The sequence below is a fragment of the Solea senegalensis genome, linkage group LG16 (genome assembly GCF_019176455.1).
Source record: "Solea senegalensis isolate Sse05_10M linkage group LG16, IFAPA_SoseM_1, whole genome shotgun sequence".
Lineage (NCBI taxonomy): Eukaryota > Metazoa > Chordata > Actinopteri > Pleuronectiformes > Soleidae > Solea > Solea senegalensis.
In genome coordinates, this window is record NC_058036.1 from 18,490,873 (window position 1) to 18,511,471 (window position 20,599).

Genomic DNA, 20,599 nt, shown 5'->3' on the forward strand with positions numbered 1-20,599 from the left:
CTAAGCACCAGAAATTATGAACGTGTTGAAGTGTGTAATCCACAGGCCTCACACCCCCTCTTTCCTCCACGCGTTAAAGGCCTAACAAATGCTTTAACCCATTTTATTACACATTGGAACCCCTTAATGGCAAAGGGAAGACAGAACTAAAGGGGCGGCTGTCAAAGCTCAGACAGCGTAGGTTATGGAATGAATTCTCCCCCCCGGGTGAGGGGGATTCGGGGGCGGGGGGGGATGCACAGCCAGGAGAAAGTGACGAGGACTGTAAACAAATCCTTTAACAGCAGCTCTTAAAGTATGACGCCGGGCATTAATGTGCCGAGTGCGAGCAGATCAGAGACGGCCATTATATGATTGCAGTTAATGGAGTCGGCATAAAAAATAAAAAACACAGAGCAAACATAACGTGGCCAGCGGCGCTGACCACAGTTAAACCATCACAGCTCAGTGTTTCTGAACATCCGCTTTTATTTGTTAAGGAAGATGAGTCATCGTCAGCCTCGCTGCAGTGATATCCCAATGTTTGTTTTTCTTATTTATTTCTTTTTTAAGTAACACACAACTCATCACTTATCCAGTGATTTTAAACACTTTCTTTTAGTAGTCACTGTTTAGAACGCCTTAGGACAGGCACGTCCAATCATGGCCCTCGGTCAGACCCACAGCATCACTTTTATAATGTATTATAGAATATTATCAGGGTCAGAGTAGGACAGAGTAATCGGCCCCAGTCACTTGTCCCTAGTGAGGCTGGTAAGGAGTTGTTATTATTATGTTATTTGACTTTGGTTTGCGCCTCTGATTCCTGATTCTGCTTCCTGGCTCCAATTTCCAGCTCCGGTTCCCGGCTCCGATTCTGATTCCCGGCTCCAATTCCCGGTTCCGGTTCCCGCCTCCGATTCCCATCTCTGATTCCCATCTCCGATTCTGATTTCTGGCTCCGATTCTGATTCTCGGCTCCGGCTCCGGTTCCCGTCTCCGATACCCATCTCCGATTCTGATTCCTGGCTCTGGTTCCCGCCTCTGATTCTGATTCCCGGGTCCAATTCCCACCTCCAATTCCCATCTCCGATTTCGGCTCCAATTCCCAATTCGTCAAGACTAAAAAAAGGCGCTATATACTGTAAATATGGACCATTCACCTCTGTTAAATTATTGTAGTAACCGTCATATGACATTGATTGTCACTTCAGCAGCAAAAAACAATTCAGATGGAAAAAAACCTGCATCTATAGGTTGAAGTGTCAAGGATTTGTGTGAGCCGGGAACCCTAATTGATGTCACAGTTAAAACCAGAGCTTGTTCTATTATTTCATGTAGAAAAATTAACTCACTGGCAGCTTCTAATATATAAGTGTATATTCTAAATGCCAACACACACAGAATTTGACCACGCGGCTTTTGTCGTGTCTTCCACTGTCCACGGTGCATGTTGGGTGTTTATGCAGCTCCTCTTGTTTCTTCATCAGGACTGACCGACAATGGCAGAGGGCTCCAGAGACCAGGGAGGCGTGGGCACCACTGATCCTGAGGAGGACTCCCCCAATATGATCGTCTACAGAAAGGCAAGTCTGAGTCTGTGTGTGTGTGTGTGTGTCACTGGGGAATAATTTGCTCTTGTGTAACGACCCGCAGACTCCAGCTCCACCGCTCTGTTAACAGTGTGTCTCGACTACAACACACATTTTTCACTGTCAAAATTAAAACTAGTCGTGCACAACTTTTCAATATAAACAAACGTTTATACACACGTGTTGTCTGTGCTTCTCAGTGTAGCGGCGTTTAGCTCTCGTGTCAGAAAAATCTCAAAATGATGATGTTCTCAAATGTCTCGCTTTGTCCACACGTCCAATTGTTTCACTTTGAATGATTTCTTTGTTATATGGAGCAAAAGAAACCACAAAATATTCACTTTAACCCTGAGAACACTGGCTGTTAAACCTGTAGTATATACACAGGTGATAAAGGGTGTGCAATATATAATGTCTTATATTCTTTTTTCAGCACAACCTAGGAAATCTGATAAAAAAAAGGAAATCATTTCACCAACTCTATAAACTTACCTGAGCAAAGAGTACTCAAAATGTTTAAAATCGGATTAAATTTGTGAAATACGTCGCAGTTCGAAGTTTGCTCGGCTCGTTTTTATGAACAAAAGGAGAAGAAAAACTATTTTATATTTTGTGACTTCTGCACAATTATCGCTACTTTATACCACGACTAAAAATGTGATATAAAATGAATCATAACTTAAATGAATCCTAACAATGTGACCTATAAACACACGCCCCCAGGATTTCCATATAAGGAGTTGTGTACTCATGAAAAGTCTCTGCAGTGATATCTATGGCTCCACCCACTCCTGCACTGCTGCTGTTTACACCATAACGGAATGTTCCGGTTCCCCTCTGTGAAGTCACTCAGAAAGTATAATTTCGTGTAATTTAAGTTCCCGGTCTCCTTCAATAGCATATGACGTCAGTTTTGTACATGCTGTATGTTCCCGTTGAGAAGAAAATAGACAATGTGGCCCATTATGAGTGGACACCGGTGTGATTGACAGCTGCTGTCTTCCAATAAGAGCCTGGATGCAGGTGATGCCACTGAATAATGGGAGTTCAGATTCTTATATAGTTGATGTTACAACCGGTTACCACTTGCAGCCCCGTAATCACGCAGCGGTTTGTGCTATCGGGAAAATTCCGGCGGTTTCTGAAAGCGGAGAAGTTGCACGTCAAAGTCAACGTGAGTTTATTACGGTCATTTCACTCGCGCCGTCGCATGAAGCCGGCGAATCGGCGTCTTTGTCGCCAGTGAGAAGAGAGTTGGGAAAAAAACGCCTGTACATAGTTTACATTTTCGAGACATAAACTCAAACAAATGTTGTTTTGAATATGTTTTATACTGTTCACGTAAAATCTGGTGTCTTTCTGCATTTCAAATTGTTGATACACCATTTTAGCATGCGGCAAGTTGTCAATACCTGCCAGACATTGACAGTTGTTCTGGAAAAATGGGCAAAAAGCACTCAGTTATGGGACATTTTTCCTGCCATTTTATGGTTAAAATAAGTCTTAAAGTCTAGACGGACATTTTGAGGCCATGGACAATCACTAAAAAGTACGCACTGCAGCTTTAAGTGTCACTGAGCTCGTCGTTCAACAATGATGACTACATTGAACTTTCAGTCGTCCTCTACTTGGAGATTCAGAACCCTCTTCTTACCCCCATCTGATCACCATCGTCCTCCAGTGTCAGAATAAGCTCTAAATCCCTTTTTTTTATTTATTTTTTTGGGGGGGCAGCGAAGGGGGTCCTCTCAGTGTCAAGGGTGATTACCTTGTATCCATGGAGTGGGCTGAGCGGCATCGGTGGCTAATTATGTGGATGTTCATCTGGGAGGAAGTGGCTGATTCTCCAGGGCTATAGGATTTGGAGCAGCCAATGAGGTGCTTATTACTCCTCAGCCTACGAATAGATTGTTATTTCTTTTTTTCCGCCAGCGCTGTGACAGCCCACTTACAAGGCACAAAAAAAGCTTCCGCTGATCCGCCGGATCATCGCTGTTACTGCTGATCTTACCTCGAGATAAAAACGTAGCCTAGGTAAACAGCTCAGTGGTTAACTTGTCTTGCAAAGTGGCGACGAAGTGAGTGTCACGCGTCAGCACGAGGCAGCACAAGAGGCGAGGGGAAGTGTGCCACAGGTGTGGTGTAAATACAGACCCTGTTAGAGCAGCACCTGGCGTCACCAGTCACTCACTGCCTCTGCCAGGAATCCGGAAATGATAATCAATTAGGAAATCACCGTTCTTTCTCTCTCTGAAGCGCAGATTTCATGACAGATGTCACACCGAATGTCTGCATGGTCGTGGTCTATAGGTTACTGTATTCATCATTTATGCAGCCGCTGTCGTCACGCTTTTCAAAGAGCGCAGTGTAGGACGTATCAGCGGGTTCCTGCGTGGATTCTCTTCTGTTTTTTTTTCCGAGTTACGGTTACGTAACGCCTCACATGCCTGGAGGCCACACATTTAAGAGGCTCATTTTTGCTTGTCAGGCTGCTGCCGTGGGGAATATTCATCATTTCATGTTTTAGTCATACAAAGTGACAACAAACAGACGACTTAAGAGGCTGGCGGGATGTTTCTGCGCTTCCTGCTCTGAGACTGGGCTTTGAAGCTTTTGAGGAAGAAAGCTGCAGATGCAGAGATGTTTTTTGTTGTTGTTGTTGTTGTTATTGTTGTTATTAGTTTGTGAGCGGGAAATAACTATTTGTCTTTAGCTGGCTCACCTCTGAGTTAGACTCACACCTGTCAGGCCATCTGTGCCGTAGGTGCACCCATGGTAGACAACTCCTTATCTGGACATCCTGGGAGTGTGTGTGCGAGTATGTGTATGTTTATACAGATTTGTGATTTAAAATGAGTGTGAGAGTGCTGACATTAATAACCAACAAAAGAAAAGCCAGCCTGACAATCGTTTACGCCGAAAATGTAAAGTTCAGAAGTTCAAATCGTCCGCTTTCCAGTCCAATCGATACACTTATTGGATCTCTGATAAGAAGATTTATTCAAATCATCTGCACAGTTTCCTACCGGGGCGGCCGATCTCGTCCTTTAAAGTGGAGCCTGAGCTCTGCAGAATGACTGAGCACCGTGGCTGCTTATACGGCACCTGAAGATGCAAACAAGGCGAAAACAATAGAGAGACGCTGGAGCCTTAAGGGCAGAGCAAACATGGCCTCTGGACTTGGTGGGCGGGCAGCTTGGCACAGTGTGGTGATGCTTGTAGAGGGAGAGAGAGAGAGGGAGAGAGGGAGAGAGAGGGAGAGAGAGGCAGATGGCCACAAATATGCTCAGTCACCTGGGAAAACAATGGCAGCTCCTTCCCAAAGGCATGAGCCGCCCCCTGTCAGCTGGACGACCTCAGCGTCTTACAAGAGCAGCTCCGGTCAAGTCAAGTCTTAGAAATGCATTGGAGGTCCACTATGTGTCTATTATGTGTCTCTGATGGACGAAGTTAGTGTGTGAGTGGTTTGACAAAGGTGGACGTGGTGTATGGAGCCATTAGAGAGGCTGAGTTGTCTGCAGGTGCCGCGCCGCTCCCATGAAATAATAAAAGCGGCACGTCTAGCTGCCTCAAGAACTTTTGAACTCTGTTCCAAGAGAAGTGGGTCGTGCAGTTATGAACGAGTACACATTCTTAGTGTTGTTGTGATGCAAACCACCACCCAAGTGGTTCTAGTTTTTCCTGCTTTGGAACGAGAGCCTCTCTGCATGTTCTCCCCGTGTGTGTGTGGGTTTTCTTCGGGCTTTCTTCCTCCCACCGTCCAAAAACATGCAATATGGGAATCAGGTCAAACTGGACACTCTAAATTGACCATAGGTGTGAGAGTGAGCGGCCGTTTGTCTCTGTGTCCCTGCGATGGACTGGCGATCTGCTCGGGGTGTGACCCCGCCTATCGCCCTATGACAGCTGGTATTTTCCAGCAGGTGCCTGGTTGCAGGCGATTGTTCTGGGGAACTTCTGGTGATGTGTGCCAGGGGAACTGGAACACGATGTCCTTTTTTGAAATACACAATCTATGGGTAAAGCTGGACCAAGACTTACCTGAGCTGTGACAGAAACAGTCCCTCTAGCTTTTATTCTTTAGTTTGTTTGTATAACTCTTGGCAGGTGGGTGCTGCTGCTGCTGCTGCTGCTGCAGTCACCTTACACTTTCATCCAGACGTTTTCTTTTTGCAGCCATTGGTGTGTAAATATTAATAACGAGCCAAGAAGGAAAGTTGTGCTGGCACGCCATTAGCACAGAGTACAGTTTTGTTGACAATTGCGACCGTGTTATTTATCGAGCTCGATGCACTCCAAGGATTTTCTCTGCTTGTACTTGGATGTAAATGTGCTGTTTCTCTAAAAGCTCCATCTGTGCAGCGAATCGCTGCAGGAAATCCACGTGCTTAGCCAAGCTGAGAACGTGGCTCCAGGGAGCGAGTGTCAGTTTGTCACTTGACCAGTCCAACACGCTGGTCCAGACTGTCTACTCGCTAACTACTATTGGATGGATTTCATTTATGGTAATTACATGATGAATCCTCCTGACGTTGCTGATTATCTGACGGGAGCTTTTGTTGTTAAGTTCTACTCTGTCGCGAGTGTTTCATTAAATAAGTTCTGCGAGGTGAGTCCATGACACTTTGTTATCAGTGGGATTTGTATTTTCTTCCCGCCTAATGATAAGATTGCTGCCACCTTGTTGCTAGTGGAGAGGCGGTTGGCATCCGTAATGTCGCATTGCCGCCTTTGTCCGGATCATCCTTTACTCCGCCTCTGCCCTTTCATCTCTTCTCAGTTCCACCTTTTCTGTGCTCCATTGTTGTTGTTTTAATTACATTCCCCACTTTATTTCTCTCTCTCTCTCTCTCTCTCGCTTCTCACTGATTAATAATTGAGGTTCATTTCAAGCATTCCATGTTTGGAAATACAGTATATGTGGACCACTATGCCCAAACTTTTATTCATATCATCATTTTTTTAAGGAGAAAAGAACACGGGATCCAAGTTTTTTCCAGACTGGATCAATGGATGTTGAATCTAACATTCCCCCCCGAGTGGCAGAAGGAGAATTACTGTCGGCGTCCACTTTAATCACCCACACCATTCGTATTAGTGACTGTCGATTAAGAAACAGGACACGAGGAGTTGAAATATGTACAGAATTACATTCTCTTAGCACAGCAGGGACCGACAGCTGGCTGGGGTTTGGTCTTTTTCGGGCCGAGAGGACTAAAGCTCTGCAGTTGTGCGCCTGCCTGTCTTCTCGCTGCTGTCCATGAGTCACACTCTGTTCTCTCTCTGAAGTGTTTACAGTATCTCTCCTCTTTTATAACCAGCCTCCGTCCGAAAGTGTCCACGGGCTACTATCCTCGGTTTCCCCTGTGCACTTAAGATAGCGCCGCTCAGCCGAGCGCTCTGGATATCACCCCGGCAGCTGTGGGGACGAGCGATGCCGGTGCTTTATCACGTATGACTGTTTTAACACGGTCTCCACTTGCAGCCGGGGAGCCGTTATCGGAGGCGCTGGTATGGGCTGAACTGTCAGGGTCACGCTGGAGCTGGTGTGACTGTATTCTAAGTGCCAGTGTGGGTTGCTTTCCCAGTCAGGTCAATAAGCTAAAACAACAGAAACAGTGCGAAACTCCATCTCTTATATAACCAACGCTGGTCTGTCTTTTTCTTCCTCCCCCCCCCCAGTTAAGCAGAAGAAACCAACACTGGAAAATCCTGGAAAACCAGGCAAACATAAATCATAATGGGATAATAATTCGCAGTGTTTTGGCAGGCAGAGCAGTGTGTTGACAGGATAATTCACCTCATCCACGGAGAATCACTGTGACTGCAATAAAAGGCTTTTTTTTCTCCAGAGAGTAGAAATCCTTCCTGTGCCAGTGCATCTCCTGCTCCCCCCCCTGCCTGTTTGCACATTGCTGACAATATGCCCTTAAAGGAGCATATTCAATATGGCAGCCAGTGTTTCTGTACTTCTTATTAAGTCTATGCATGCATGCACACGGCGATGTTAATAGTGAGCTTGGAGGAGAGGAGGGGAATTGGCCGGCAGCGTTGTGTCCAAATTGTAAAAACCCTCGAAAGCCCCCTACTTACTGCTTATTGCAAAGATTTTTTTGGAAGTGCACGCATCAAACCTTCAATACTCTACTCTGAATAACCTCATATGTCTGTTGGACACTGAGGCTGCTCAAAAGTGCAGATGATATAAAAACAAAACAAAAACAACATTGGAAATGTACAGTATGTATTTGAAATTGGGCCAAATGGAAATCACACGGACTGTCTTTGGGGCTGATGAATAAACAGTTCAGTCCAGCCTCTCTAGCAGTTGTTGTGGATGCTAATGAAGAATAAACTCTCGCATCTCGTGTGCTCGAAATGCTAATGGCTCATTGGAACCGGCTCTGACATTGGTTTGTTGAAAGCTGCTGGTGCCCGGGGGCCTGAGGGCGACTCTGTGACATGTTTGACAGCAGTGATACGCCGGGCAAACCTCAGGCCTGTGGGAGTGCTGACACAGTGAATTAGTGGAAATCGGAATATAACAGAGACAACAAGCGTTCGCAGTCCCCACATGGCTCTGCCACGTATTTCTTTTTTTTTTTTTTGCGAGCTTAGAAAGTGATTAAAAGGAGATTAGAATGTGAATCCCAAAATATGACGTTGACACCGAGCGTATCGCAAAATGCATCCGTTTGTGCTATCGGATGAAATCCAACCGTTTCCGAAAGCTGAGGAGTTGCGCATCAAAAGCCCACGTGTGGTTATTATCGTAATCTCACTCACGCTGTTACAGGAAGACGCCGAATCAGCATCTTTGTCGCCAGAGAGGAGAGAGTTGGGAAAAAAACCGCCTGTTACATGCAGTAGTTTCCATTTTTTGGCCTGTATTTGGACATTGAGACAAAAACTTGTTATGTAAATGTTATTTTAAATATGTTTTATACTGTTCAAATTTCAAATTTAACACACACAATCTAGAGTCCGTGTACAACTACAGTCTGATGTTTTGAATTGTTAATACACTATTTTAACATACAGTAAATTGGAAATAACTGCCAGATATTGAAAGTTATTCTGGATAAATGGACAATTTTCTGGCCTAGGTGTTAAATAATGAAAGTAAAATGGCTGAATATTGTTCAGATCCTCATACTGGATCTCAGGCTTGACACATACAGAGCTGAGAAGTCAGCACTGCTTTGAGTTGTCCAGACGGAGACTCTGCTTGTTCAGGAGCGACGTTGCCAAGTCTGAACACTGAGACATGTCGGAGCCCGACAGGTGACATCTGCTGACGTCTGCGGCTTTCCGTGTAATCTATTGATGTGGGATTCGGCCCAAAAATCCACAAGGTAGTCAATTAAATTACATCAGCAGCTGTGCCGAATGCGGCGCTACCGATTTGGAAGAAATGTGCTGCTATGAGAAGGAAGTTGTGTGGTGTTTTGACATATTTCTATCCCGCGAGGTTGATTTGCTTTAAAGTGAAGTTTTACATCCAGCACTTAGAAAGCCCTACACTAGCATTAGCATATAGCGTTCATTTAGAGCTCTGTCTACGGGTGTGTCAATACAAATTCACATTATTGATTGGGAAATATGAATGATAGACACAGCCTTTGCCATTATAAAGTGATGTATCTAAAATAAATGATATACAAGACAGAAATATCTTGAGCAGCTTATTAAATGCCTATTAACTGTGCATCTTAACAACTGCAGAATGTGCAGAGTCTAAACTCGGCCCCATTCTCTGCCATTTCCTACTTGTTCTTTGTGAGTCAATGCAGTTGACAAGTGTTTGACGTTAGGTCTCAGTTCGGCAACATTCTCTGCTCTTGACGTTGGGACATTAGGCCACAGAGTTGATGGATTAACTTTGCGATTGAATTCTTTTGAAAGGGTGCGGCAACATGCAAAGCTGATGACCGTCACTCATGAAAACGGCTGACCAGATCATTCATGCTCTTACACAGCGGTGGTTCATCTGTCAACACATGTTTATTAAAAAAGTTATTCTCAGGATCCACATTCGGAAGAGTGGGTGAATTTATTTAGACACAAACAAAGGCCCATTCACTTCAAAAAGCTTCAGACGTGAATTCTACGGCTCAAAAAATGCTCAAAATGATCGTTCAGTGGGTCGATTGGATACAGTTTTTTAGGTTTTTAGAAGAAAGCATTGTGAATTTTGCTCAGTGCGGCACCACTGTTCCTCTTTTACAACCGTATTCTTCCAAGGTTCTGACGTCTTGACTTGTTCAAACCTCTCCCCGTGCTGGCACACCGGCCACAGATGAGAATGCTTTCAGTGTGCTGAATGGAGCTGATAAAGTATAATTGCAAATGAACAAAAGCCGCACACACACTCGCCCGATTTACACCGTTTTTCAGACTTTCTTTGAATGCTTCATTAGCTCTTTCTCCGCTCGGAGACTTGGAAGCTTGCTTGCTCAGAGTGGGAAAAAATTAAAAGAAGAATCAAGTCTCACTCAGTCTGGTGTGGTATTTCTAATGGATGGCAATTACCTCTGACGAAGAGCATAATACAATTACTACAGCTTGTCATACAATGAGGAGCGTAAATGAAATATGGTGATCAACAACACTTCCCTCACAAATGTACTGCCGACACTTTGTGCTGCTTACATGTGATGTTTATCCCTTAGAACACGGAGCATTTCGGCTGCTTTTTTCCATAACTATGTCTCATATAGAGCTGCAACTCACAATTATTTTCATACTCGATTAATCAAGTAAAAGTTTGGTCCATAAAATGTCAGAAAGCGTTCAAAAAATGTCGCTCAAATGTCGCTTGTTTTGTCCACAAACCAGAATGATTCAGTTTTTAATGATTTCTCAGTTATCTGGAGAAAATAAATGACAAATATATTCACATTTAAGAGGCTGAAACTATCAGATATCTTGCTTTAATCATGAAAAAAAAAAGCTTCAAACCAACTTTCACCAACTATATAAACACACCTGAGCAAAATGTACTCAAAATGTTTAAAATCACAGTTCAAAGTTCACTCGGGTCGTTTGTATAGAAAAAAGGAAGAAAAAAAAGGCTCTATTTTGTGACTTCTGCACAAATATTGCTACTTTATATCTCTACTAAAAATCTGATATAAAATGAATCATATCTATGACTCAACAACACAGAAGAAGGCGCAAAAAAACCTGCATTTTTTAAAACCTGAATATGTGACCTATAAACACACACCCCCAGGATGTCCATATAAGGAGTTGTGTATTATTACCATTGGAGCACCTGCGGCACAGATCCGTGCTGCATGAGCACTCAGGGTTAAATATGGAAATGAGTCTGATGAAGAGGAGAGAGAGAGGGAGAGAGGGGGAGAGGGGGAGAGGGAGAAAGTGTCTGTCGCTGGAGTGTTGTTACCCCTCTGTAATTGTCTCTGGTTTTGAGACTGAAGCAGAGATGAGTCACCCAGGTCCCGAATGTTAATCGCCCCGGTCAGCCAGACGATAGAGCCCTCAGGGGGCAGATCAGACCATCTGGCTCCACTCCAGAACATGCACCTCGTCCCTAAACCGCATCCCCACTCTGGATTCATTTCTGAGCACCCCTGACTTTATTACTGTATCTCTTGTGATGTCTTTGGTTAAGCTTATTACGTTGCACACTCTCACGACACTCAGAAATTGATTGGACCAAATGTCTTTGTGTTTGTCTGCTGCCGTCAAAGAGGTCTACAGAGCCCATTTGTCAAAATGATGTTGGCGTCCTCTGGCACGCAGGGAGATTTCAAACTGGATTTGGGGTGTTTAGGAGATTGCACGATTTGACGTTATGTGCGTGGGTCAGATAATCACTGGCAGATTTTCTTATTTCTGCCTCTTCAGCTTGAAAATAATAGAATTGTCCTTGTGGGAGACCTTGCCTTGTGCCGACACCCATTTCCACTCCAATTGGTCCATCAATAACTCATATGGTAGAGGCCAAATCCATAACAAAGCCATGATTACTTTCATCAGACTGAGTGGGCGAAAAACCTGAGCAATGGAAAATGCTCAACCTGTGCTGTTGTACTGTCATTCTGAGCTGGCTGCACGACAGTTACACCTGCTTTCACAGCATGTTTATTTATTTATTTTTTGCACTTTCAGATTTCTGGAGCACACGCAGCACACAAAAGAGTCTTTAACTGGAGTGGGAAACATTAAATCATCCCCTCCATCCTCCTGGGCAACCTACACGTTTCAGGCAACATGAGCTTAATCCATTTACACACCTCCAATACATCCAGCACTGAATCTGACGCCACTGTGTTTGTTTTAAATGGAAACCGGTCCTCGGAAAAGAGAATAGAAAGGGAGTGCCCAAGCTTTCAAGCTTGTAATAATCATCAGAATCGACTAAGCCAAGGCCAGAGGGGAGAGAGAGAGACGGGTAGCGGTGATGCTGTGATAGGGTGGTAACACGAGACAGTGCTTACACGGTTTTTCCCTGTTCTCTAACGTGACACAGCGAGGAGTGAATGCACATTCATAGATGTGTGACTCTCTTTTCCACAGAGGGGGCTGTGGCTCTGAATAGTGCAGTGAGAGACGGGTTCGTGAAGTAAAGCTGGTGCTGGTGCTGGTTCTGGTGCCAGCTTTGTGTGGGGTCACAGAGGGTCTTGGAATCATTAAAGCAATGTATTGTGTTAGTTGGACTAAAACCAGACTTTTAGATCCTAGTGATGTCAGACCCAAGATGGCCTGCACTACATTTTTTGGACTTTTTCGATCCATTCTACGCTCTGTCAGTTTACACAGTTGGATATTTTTTAAGTTGATTGATGGTTGGAAGACAGAATGGCGCACAACATCTTAACAACTAGCCGCATGCCTGTAAACATTTCCTTGAGGAGTTAATGGTCTCCATTGCAGTTTTAGGTCTTCTTCAATAGAACATGATGTCAATTTTGTAAATTATGTTTCCATTTACAGCTGCGCCGGTGGTGTAGTGGTTAGCACTCTTGCCTTTGCAGCAAGAAAACCCAGGTTTGAGCCCCGGGCTGGAACAAGGGCCTTTCTGCATAGGATAAGGGGATAAAGTGGTAGAAAATGGATGGATGGATGTTTCCAGATGGGGCATGGAAGTGGTACGAGTAGACACCAGTATGGTTGACAGTTGATATCAGAGAACATATGGTAAATATTGCAAAATAACATATTTAAAAAAAGCATTTATCATAAACGTTTCGCACATCATGATCCATTAATAATTAATGCACTTAAATAAGAAGAGAAGTCCATTAGCACATGTTAACTCTTTGGATAAAAGAGGCCATGGCTTCTTAGCAATCAGTGTCTCAGGGCTTGGCAGAGTTTCATTTAAATAATGCAGCATCATCACATTTTAGAGAAAAGTTTGCAAACTTCACACTGATGTGATGAGAAAAGCTTTCATCATTTTCCACTTCTGTCTTTGTTGTAGTTCTTTCTTTCTTTCTTTCTTTCTGTAATGTTTAATTCAAACATCTGAAGCCGTGGTCAGGACAGTTCTCTCAAACGTTGTGCTCCTGCAGGAAACTGGTTTGAAAGCAGGTGCGGTCTACACAGACCCTCGCTAAATTACAGCCAGCTGCCGCGCACAGATAGCGCACACAGTCCGCGGCAAATGCGAAAAACAGACACTCCACTTCATTTTTGAAATATGCTGAGAGGACATTAGATCACAAAACATCGAAGCCTATTCAATAATTCAAGAGGACCTGATGGTTATGTTGCAAATTCAGATGTAATAGATGACGGTCCTTTTTTTTCCGGCTCTCCCTGAGGTGAAGGAATAAAAGATTTATGAGCAAATTTTGTCAATGCTTATAGCTCTCACTGAAGGTGGCCTGTTGACAAAATAGATAATCAGTCAGCTGTGGGTCTGGATTTGATGTAATAAAACAACTCTACTGGAGCACTCACAGGTTCCATATTGATTCTATCATTCGGTCAGTCATGAGGCCTTTAAGGTAACACGCCCTGAAACATTATCCTGCCATTAAATATGGGGTTTTTTTGCCTTTAATGCAACTTGGAGCTTCCCCAGCCACTTCAGGCCTCATTCAGGTTTATTAAAAAATGATTAGAGGTTAATAATAGGACAAGTGTTGTATGATGTAGTGTGATGAAGTGTGATAAAGACACGCTGACATCTCTTCTATAGGTTGCTATCAGGAAGAGGAGAAGTCATTTCTTGTGGGACTCGGAGCAAAGAACATTACAGGTTTTAGGTGCCGACTGCTGCCCTGCGGCCGCGCGAGATGAGATTTTCCCGTCCACTTGTCAGTCCTGCTGCCCCGAATTTCATTACCCGTACCTGCGAGTTGGAAGTAACGCGGCTTTATTGCCAGCATTGGAAATCTGTCACCCAGCAAGAACAGAGTTGTTTTCGTGACACCTCGATGAAAACACACCAAACTACCGCTTGCTGTGTGAGCAGGTTCGGCGCGTATGTGAGTTACACTGAGGGTCTAGAGGCTCATTTTTAAACCCCCCCCCCACACACACACACACACAATCTCCTCTACACCTGCTCTCTCTTTCATAACAGGCCCTTTCACTTAGTTTGTCTGTTGTCACACTCACACTTTCACCTTAAAGGCCTGTCAGCATTCTGGCACTTGCAGGGAAAAGCAGCACAGGTAATAGGTATGTCAGGTTTGTGGAACAAGCAATGTGTGACAGTTGTACCATGTTAGTGGGGAAGTGGAGGGGCAGGGTTGGAGCTTAATGATACACAGCGGAGCTATAAGAATACTCTCTTAAAGTAGCCATGGCAGAAAATCTATGCATCTTGAAAGGTCAAGGGCCTCTCTTACTCACTGACTGCATGTGAGCATATGATGAACACAGCTGAGGACCAGAATAAGAAAGTGCTGGTTTGAAAAAGGTGTAAGGGACTGAAAATGAACTGAAACTCATAGCAGGTTTAATAGAATCGTGACTTAAAATTAAATAAACTTTGTTTAAATTAAAAGTTGGCTAAGCTTATTAGCCGAATTATATGTGTGTCTCTACACACACACACACGGGAAAGCACATATGTTCCATAATTACTATTGTTGTGAAACTTACACAGCATAAAGTATAGGCTCACAGAAAGCCATAGCAGCATTTTTTTGGGGAGGACCACACAAATGGTCCTCACAACCAAAAATGTCCCCACAAAGAAGGTTGTCCGTCAATAGTTGGACCATATGTTGGAGGTATAGCTAAAATAGCATTTAATTGTTATTGGTGTAAATATTTAAAGGCAGGTGTTTTCTTGTCAAAATTTGAAGCCTGGGATCCAAATTCCACTTCACTCTTCTCCTCTACTTTCTCCTGTAATGACAGAGTTTGTCTCCCGTGTCCAAGACATCAAGAACGGGCTTGTGGGTCCAGTGAGGACCGAGGCAAACCTGGGCTTGATCGTGCCCTCTCTCTCTCTCGTTCTCTAACTAACCTAATTACTGCCGGGCCTCGAGCTACGGGACCGGCAGGAGTAGTGTGTCAGGGGACGATGCCAACCTCGGGACAGATGGTTCCCGAGGTTTAACAACTTCAAACCAATCTCCTGTTGATATTATTACGTGATTGGTTGGTGCAGTGTCCATGATAGGAAGCCAATATGAAGACACGTTGATCCAGACAGTGGAAAAGATTCAGACTCAGAGTATGAAGATTGCGATGGCGAGTAAGAGTCACTTCCATGAGCCACACGCTCAGCGGTAGGTAGACAGTGTGCCCACATGTAGGGATTAAAAAAGATGCCATTATTATCTGCCTCTCACCCTACACTGTCTTACTCTTGTTGAGTTCATGTTTTAGTAAGGACAGTGGCTGGTTAAAGAAATAAAAAGCCTTTTGATAGAACTGTAAATCAGACAGTCAGGGAAGGCAGCAGATGTTTTGTGTCAGGTGCTGCCTGTTAACGTCCTCCTCACTGAGCTGTCACATCCAGCCTCTATTGTGACCTATGCTCCCCTCTCCCCCCAGTTAGAAAGTTGTTTCTATAAGGATACTGAACCTTATTTGAGTCAGAACCTGTCCTGAGGTCCCACAGGAATTCAAAATGCACGTGCCGTGAGAGGTGTTTGCAGCGGACGTTGCCCTCCTGCATGTAAATCGGGGTTAGTGAATGCTATAAGCTGAATTTTACAGAATGGGGGAACTGCGGGTCATTTGATTCTCTCCCCTCTGGAGCAAAATGACCTTTTAGTGGCTTGTTTCCGTGGTTGTGGTTCACTTTTGACAGGTAATGAAATAAGCATAGTTATGAATTCACACAGCAGAGTAAAACAACAAACAAAAACAGCCCGTGAAGCAACCTGATGCATTTCATTTCAGACAGCGTCTCTTCCCCTGTATCTGCAAAGGGCACTTTTAGAGTGTTTTAGAGTGGACTATTTATTCAGACGCCCAGTTTGCCGGCACTCAAGTCCTTAGCAACCCGTGGAGTATCTAACAACAGACATTTACAAGAGGGGAGATCTTTTTCTGTCCTCCTTCAGTCTCATCAACACAGAGGTGACCTGAAGAGTAACTGTGGTGTGTCGCTCATAGTCTCCATATATAACCTGTTGTAGCCTGTAGCTGTGTTTCCAGTTAGAAGCTTCGCTTTCCAAGCATTATGATCAAAAAGGAGCGTTTTTTTCTTTGTTGTTTTCAAGAGAGTCAGAAACTCTGACAGGATTATCCCTTCCTCCTAAAGAGCTCCATCTGTAATTGTAATTTAGTCAAGCTGGCATACCGCCCATGCCAGACCCTGAACTCCGCAAACTTTTAATTGCTTAGCTGCTCATGTCACTGTTGCCATGGAGATGGAGAATCTAAGCTGCCACACACACACAAAGACGTGCAGTGACCCATCCCGTTTCCAAAATATCCACATTGCACTTGTGTGGGTTACCATCAGGGATCCTCAACTGGCTCCAACAAGCAACACTCATCGTGTCCCATCATAGGTGTCTGATTGGTTCAAAGTGAAGTGCGGCGTCTCAGTCAAACACTTCTGGATCTCAGCGTGTTCCCCTGAGGTGCATCAACTCCTCATCCTGCAGCGGCTAATTGAACTCTTTTTTACTGCTGTGTACATACGAGCCTCTTTGTCGGGACGGCCTGTATTGTGTTGTGGCCCGAGCACTTGGGCTAAAAAGGCTGTTAACGCCTCACGTTTGACTGAATTACACGGGAATCCACAGAATATCACTGAACAAACTTGACTTGATTTGCAGGAGATGGAGGTGTAGGAATATAGTGAGAGTCTATTTACACAGCCGAGAAATGTAGACGCACCCTAGTGGTAGCAAATTTAATTTGCAGCCAGGGTTCCGTCTAGAAACTCCTCGTTAGCTCACAAGCTGCAAAATCCGGCGATTAGCTCTTCCAGGACTTGCAGGGTTAAGACCCAGGGTGGCTTCGACTCTTTTCCGTCGCTCTGACTACGTCACCTTCTCCGTTGCTCTGATTGGTTGTAGCGCTATCCTATTGCGTGCAGAGGGAATTTGAAGGACAACCGTTTATCCCGCCCCTCGGATTGAGCCTTGCCCATTGTGTGTGACCAGACCAAACGTCTTGATGTAGATCTGGTTTTGCCAGGCTACCATTTACATGTTTACTGGATGTTTTACCCCCTAGAGAAAATCTGAAGAAGACATTGAGCAACAGAACAATACAAATACATGTTCTTAACATACAGTTAACCCTCAGCAGGCAGAGTCTACGACTGAAAAGAAAATCCTCTACTCTGCTCAATCAAACAATCAACTCCCACATCTCCAGTGCAAAGCTGCTAATGGTCACTGGAGATTATGTATGAACGGTTATTGGCAAAGGGGGAAAGTGGCTCTGCAGGAGCTGCAGGGCCTAGTGGGGAAGAAGAAGAAAATGCTTCTCCTTCATGGCTTTCCAATGGATTAGATTGTGAATGTGAAATAGATCAGCTTCATGGAAATGCAGTTTTACGTGTGGCAATCGTTTATGTATTTATTTATTTGTTTTCGGTTATGATGAGAATAGCGACAACGAGCTGTGAAGCAACAACGTCTTTCTTTATGTAGTATGTGCAAACAAAGCTGAAAATGGCACACGCACATAAATACAAGACATAGACAGGTTCTGTAAAGCAGGAAATAAAAATAAGCAAGGCAGAGAAAAGAAAGAAAGAAAACACGAGTGAAATAAGGATTTTGGTCGATTTCAGCTGCATTTTCATGTGACACATGTAACTCAACTTGCATCTGTACATGTAAGTTCAACAGTTATTTGTTTATATTTAGTTTTTATTTTAATTATCATCTATGTATATACATTCATCTTTTTTTATGAAAGATTGAAAGAAAGAAAGAAAGAAAGAAAGAATTTAATAAAGTCAGATTTATGACTTTTTTTCTCAGAATTCAATTCACTAATATTCTTCCATAGAAACTGTCATTAATTCACGTATCATCTCCAAAGTGGTACAAAGTTTTCCATCCATTGCACTTGGTTAATGCTGCGGTTGCTGTGTTGCTCCCCGTGTGGCTGTCAGTGTCTCCCCCCCCTCCCCCGGTGTGTCACATCCAGCTGAGAAGTTCTCACAGCTCCCTCATCATGACTTGGCATTCCAAGAGAGTTGTTTGGAGGTGGCAATGCGGGAGATGAGACTGGAGAAAGAGAGAGGGGAGGGAGATCCTCTCGCTCTGCAGCAGGCTTTATTCTCACCTCATTCCCCACGGCTCCACGCGCCAGCTGGAACTCACTTTATTATGCACCCAGTTTGGCACAGAGGTCAAAGTAGCACTCAAACAAAGTATTGTGTGACAGGTTGTGTACTTGGGTAAAAGTTACTTCACGATACATCGTCAGCCTTTCTGGACTGACTCGCCACAGTGGATGTACACAGTATTAGGGATGGGACCGTACCACTTTTTTCACAAACCCGAGTCTCTACCGATACCGATATTACTCCGATACGATCATTTTAGACCATTTATGAAGATATGAAGCTGTTAACAACACATTTGTGACATACAGTAGTTCTCCAACTGTGTAACAAATACTGTTCTCTCAAAAAGAAGAAATAAGTAGCCCAAGCATGACTCATTTTGACCAGTATCGGACCGATACCGATGCAGACCGATACCGATTCCCATCCCTACACAGTATATACATGAATTACGCGGTGTTACTTATAACACGAAGAGTTTGGTACATTTGCAGTCGTGCACTGTGAAGGAAGAGATGAGCTTCTAATCAGATTCAGTCAAGTGAATCTGGTTCGAGAGATATCCATTTTTGTTTTCACCCATTTGAAGGTAGAAGTTGAATTCAGCTGAATATTCACACTTGGCAAACTTCATCATCAGCAAGCACGATTTTGTCTCTACGCACGTTCCACCCCCCCCGGCTGACGCACCATAATCATCTCTACCTGCCCGACGTCTGTCCTCTTCCCTCGCTGTTGTGAACGTCTTCCAACAATGGCAAGCTGACGGCTGATGAATCATTAATGATGCTATTACCGCCTGATCCATCTTTTTTAGAAGCAGCGTTTCTCTCATTTCTGAAGACTGTGCCAGTTTTTCACAGCTTCATCTCGGGCCATCGTTGGGGAATATAGCGCCCGTTTGTCGTTGGAGAGCGTTTATTTTTACATGCCAATCACACAAAAAAAACGTTTAACAGGAAGTCATCGACAGATTAAACTTCCCAGGCTCGTCCTGACATTAACGTTGATTTAGTGCTTGGCGGTGGCCTTTGTTGCGCGCACATCTGCGTCACCTTGAGCTGCTGCCTCAAATTATCCTCAGACCTTTACCCTCCTTCATGTGTCATACAGAAGGCTAGTGCTGCCCTCAGAGCTATAAAAGATAAGAGGGACAGATGACACACGCACACAGACAAGGAGTGTGTGTGCGTGTGTGTGTGCGTGCGCTGCAACTGCAAACATACATTCACGGTAGCAAAGACACACAAGCGTTCCCCTGATAATCATTTATAGAGCAAAGTGCCGTTATCGTGGGCCAGCGGTGACGCTCGGCTCTCCAAAAAACCCTTCACACCAAGTTGCGAACGCCATTAACTTGTACGTCCAGGAGATAGGATGTGCACTTTCTATAGCTGTTTCCGAAACACTTCTTGTCTGCTGTCAACCTATAGAGAGATACTGAGTTCTCCTTATTACCCAGGCCAAGGTACATTATTACAGGGGAACACAAAGGACCTAAACCTTCCCATGTTGTCGTTGTGTCCCTGCGGATTTGAGGAGGAGGACCCAATGCTGCTGATTCCAGAGCTTTGTCTGCATTGTTTTAAGCACGGACGGGTTTAGCTTCAAAGCAAAGATTGTTGTGCTAATCTGTCGCTCATCTGATTGTGCTCGTGTAAAACCCCTGAAATACCACAGCTCTGATCGCTCATCTCTCTCTCTTTGCCCTCCTGTGAGACATTTATCAACAAAGTTGAAGCAGTATTTTCTTCTTAGTGAATGTTCAATAATTCATACCGAGACTCTCTCTCTCTCTCTCTCTCATTTATGGTGAGAGATTGGTAATTGTTGTGCCACGTTTGTGCTTTCCGTCTCCTCTTTGCGCCGCATTACCGTGTTATTAAATCCACGTATACATCTGTTGAGTGCTTTGTTGTAGATTTATGGGGCGCCCGTATGAATCATCCTTTGAATGCTTTGCCAGGTAGAATGATTACATTTGATTGTTGTGGGGGCTGAGCTGAGTAAATGTGCTGCACTTACTGCACCTTTTCTTCCAAATAGTTTTTTTTGCCGAGTTTTGGCCACACAATCCTGAGGATAAAAATAAAAGTGCAGTTGGCAGAGGGAGGATATTTTGTGGAAGTACAAGTGCAGGAATAAAGCTTTGAGCCTTAAAAACCATGATTTGACTGTAGGTATGTTGGTCAGTACACATTGGCTCATTAACCCTTTAATCCATTACTTTATTTACACTTACAGTATATACAGAGGCTATAACAATGTGCAATTTAAAGTGTCTTATATCCTTTTTTTCAGCACAACCTGATGAATCACCAATTGTATA

General features: G+C 44.0%; 1 protein-coding gene across 1 annotated transcript in view; it reads left to right on the forward strand.

Moving 5' to 3' along the window:
• The first annotated feature begins 269 nt into the window (after positions 1–269).
• LOC122783150 (regulator of G-protein signaling 6-like) overlaps positions 270–20,599 on the forward strand; it is a 33,548-nt gene continuing 13,218 nt past the window's right edge. The window contains exons 1-2 of the mRNA XM_044047792.1: positions 270–1,123; positions 1,470–1,565. Coding sequence (XP_043903727.1) covers positions 1,482–1,565 — 84 coding nt within the window. The 5' untranslated portion in view covers positions 270–1,123; positions 1,470–1,481. The remainder of the gene's footprint in view (positions 1,124–1,469; positions 1,566–20,599) is intronic.